The sequence below is a fragment of the Equus quagga genome, chromosome 9 (assembly GCF_021613505.1).
Source record: "Equus quagga isolate Etosha38 chromosome 9, UCLA_HA_Equagga_1.0, whole genome shotgun sequence".
Taxonomy (NCBI): domain Eukaryota; kingdom Metazoa; phylum Chordata; class Mammalia; order Perissodactyla; family Equidae; genus Equus; species Equus quagga.
The window spans coordinates 59,220,649-59,222,035 of NC_060275.1; the positions used below are offsets into that span (position 1 = coordinate 59,220,649).

The 1,387-nt window shown below is 43.8% G+C and overlaps 1 protein-coding gene across 1 annotated transcript in view; it reads right to left on the reverse strand.

The window, feature by feature from the left end:
• Nucleotides 1-915: 915 nt before the first annotated feature.
• The window catches only part of TXNDC2 (thioredoxin domain containing 2), a 2,027-nt gene continuing 1,555 nt past the window's right edge, over nucleotides 916-1,387 (reverse strand). The window contains exon 4 of the mRNA XM_046671178.1: nucleotides 916-1,387. This exon is cut by the window's right edge and continues 295 nt beyond it. Coding sequence (XP_046527134.1) covers nucleotides 916-1,387 — 472 coding nt within the window.

Below are 1,387 nucleotides of genomic sequence, written 5' to 3' on the forward strand. Positions count from 1 at the left end.
GTGTATGCACATGTCCAAATTCATCAAATTACATAATTATGTATATGCAGTTATTTGTATACATACGTATATGTGTGTGTATATATATATAAAACCACAAAATCTCTAGACTAAGTCACTACCTGTGATCCAGGCATGGGTCTTTGGGCTCTGAGAGACCTGAGAGTAGGTCTCAGAAACCCAGTTACCGGGGAGGATAAAGCAGAAACTTTGTCACCAGGGAGTTGATGTCATAATGGCACTGAGGATCACACTGACCTAAACCTGAATAATAAAGCTCTGAGAAAGCAGAAGTTTTGAGCTCTGTCTCAGATTCTGTGAGTATGGATTAGTAGAAAGAGGCCTGGACTTGAAATCTGGAAACATGGCCTTGGTCTCAACTCTGCCACCAACAAAGCCCACTGGGGGTTGGTGAGCCCATGGAATTCCCCAAGGCCGCCGTAGCACTCTCCACACAGGGAGGAGGTTACATATGATATGCAAATCTTCCAATTCTTTATTTCCAAAAGTTTCTTATCAGAAACTTGAAAGATACATGAGCATGAGAAAAGAAGTTTCCACTCGTCTTTAAATCATGTAATTCTACGGAAGAATTGTCTAGGGTTCCAATGTTGCTGCTAACACTAGGTGAGCTGGATTTTCGGGAGTGAGCGGAAAAAAAATCAAAGATTGAAAAATAGGGAACAGCTGGACTTCCAATCTCCAGCAAAGGAAATTCTTCCCTATCAACAAAAACATGGTCGCAATATGCTTTAGTGCTTTGACTTCATTTTGAAACAAATAAATTAATATTCATAATTTACAAGCAGGTGCCATTTAGACATACATTCTCATTATACATCATCTTTTTTGTAAATAAAAAATCACAAGCTATAATAAACAGCTGACTGTTTACAATGCTTGCAGAATACATGATTATTTTAATTCTGCAATGACTGTTTCGAGTTTTTCCTTAAGGGCGCCACAAAATTCCCCCACCTTTTCTTCTTTTTTGTAAAACTGAAAGGTTGGGATGCAAGAGATCTCGAGGTCTTTCACCAGCTCCTCGCAGTCATCTGCATCCACTTCCAGGAACACCACATCGTCGTGTTTCACAGACAGGGAACGGAAAAGAGGCTTGATGGTCCTGCAAGGTCCACACCACATGGCAGAGAAGTCCACGGCCACCAGCCTCTCCCCAGCCTCCTGGAGCGCCAGCTTGAAGTCCTCCTTGCTCAGGATCACTTTCACCATGTCAGCCTCCAGGAGCTCCACTGTTGTTTCTGCCGGCTTCGGGATGTCCCCTTCTACCAGCTGAGTGGTTCCTTCTGAGGACTTGGAGGTGTCGCTCTCCTTGGGCTGGATGGTTCCTTCTGAGGACTTGGGGGTGTCGCCCTCCTTGGGCCGG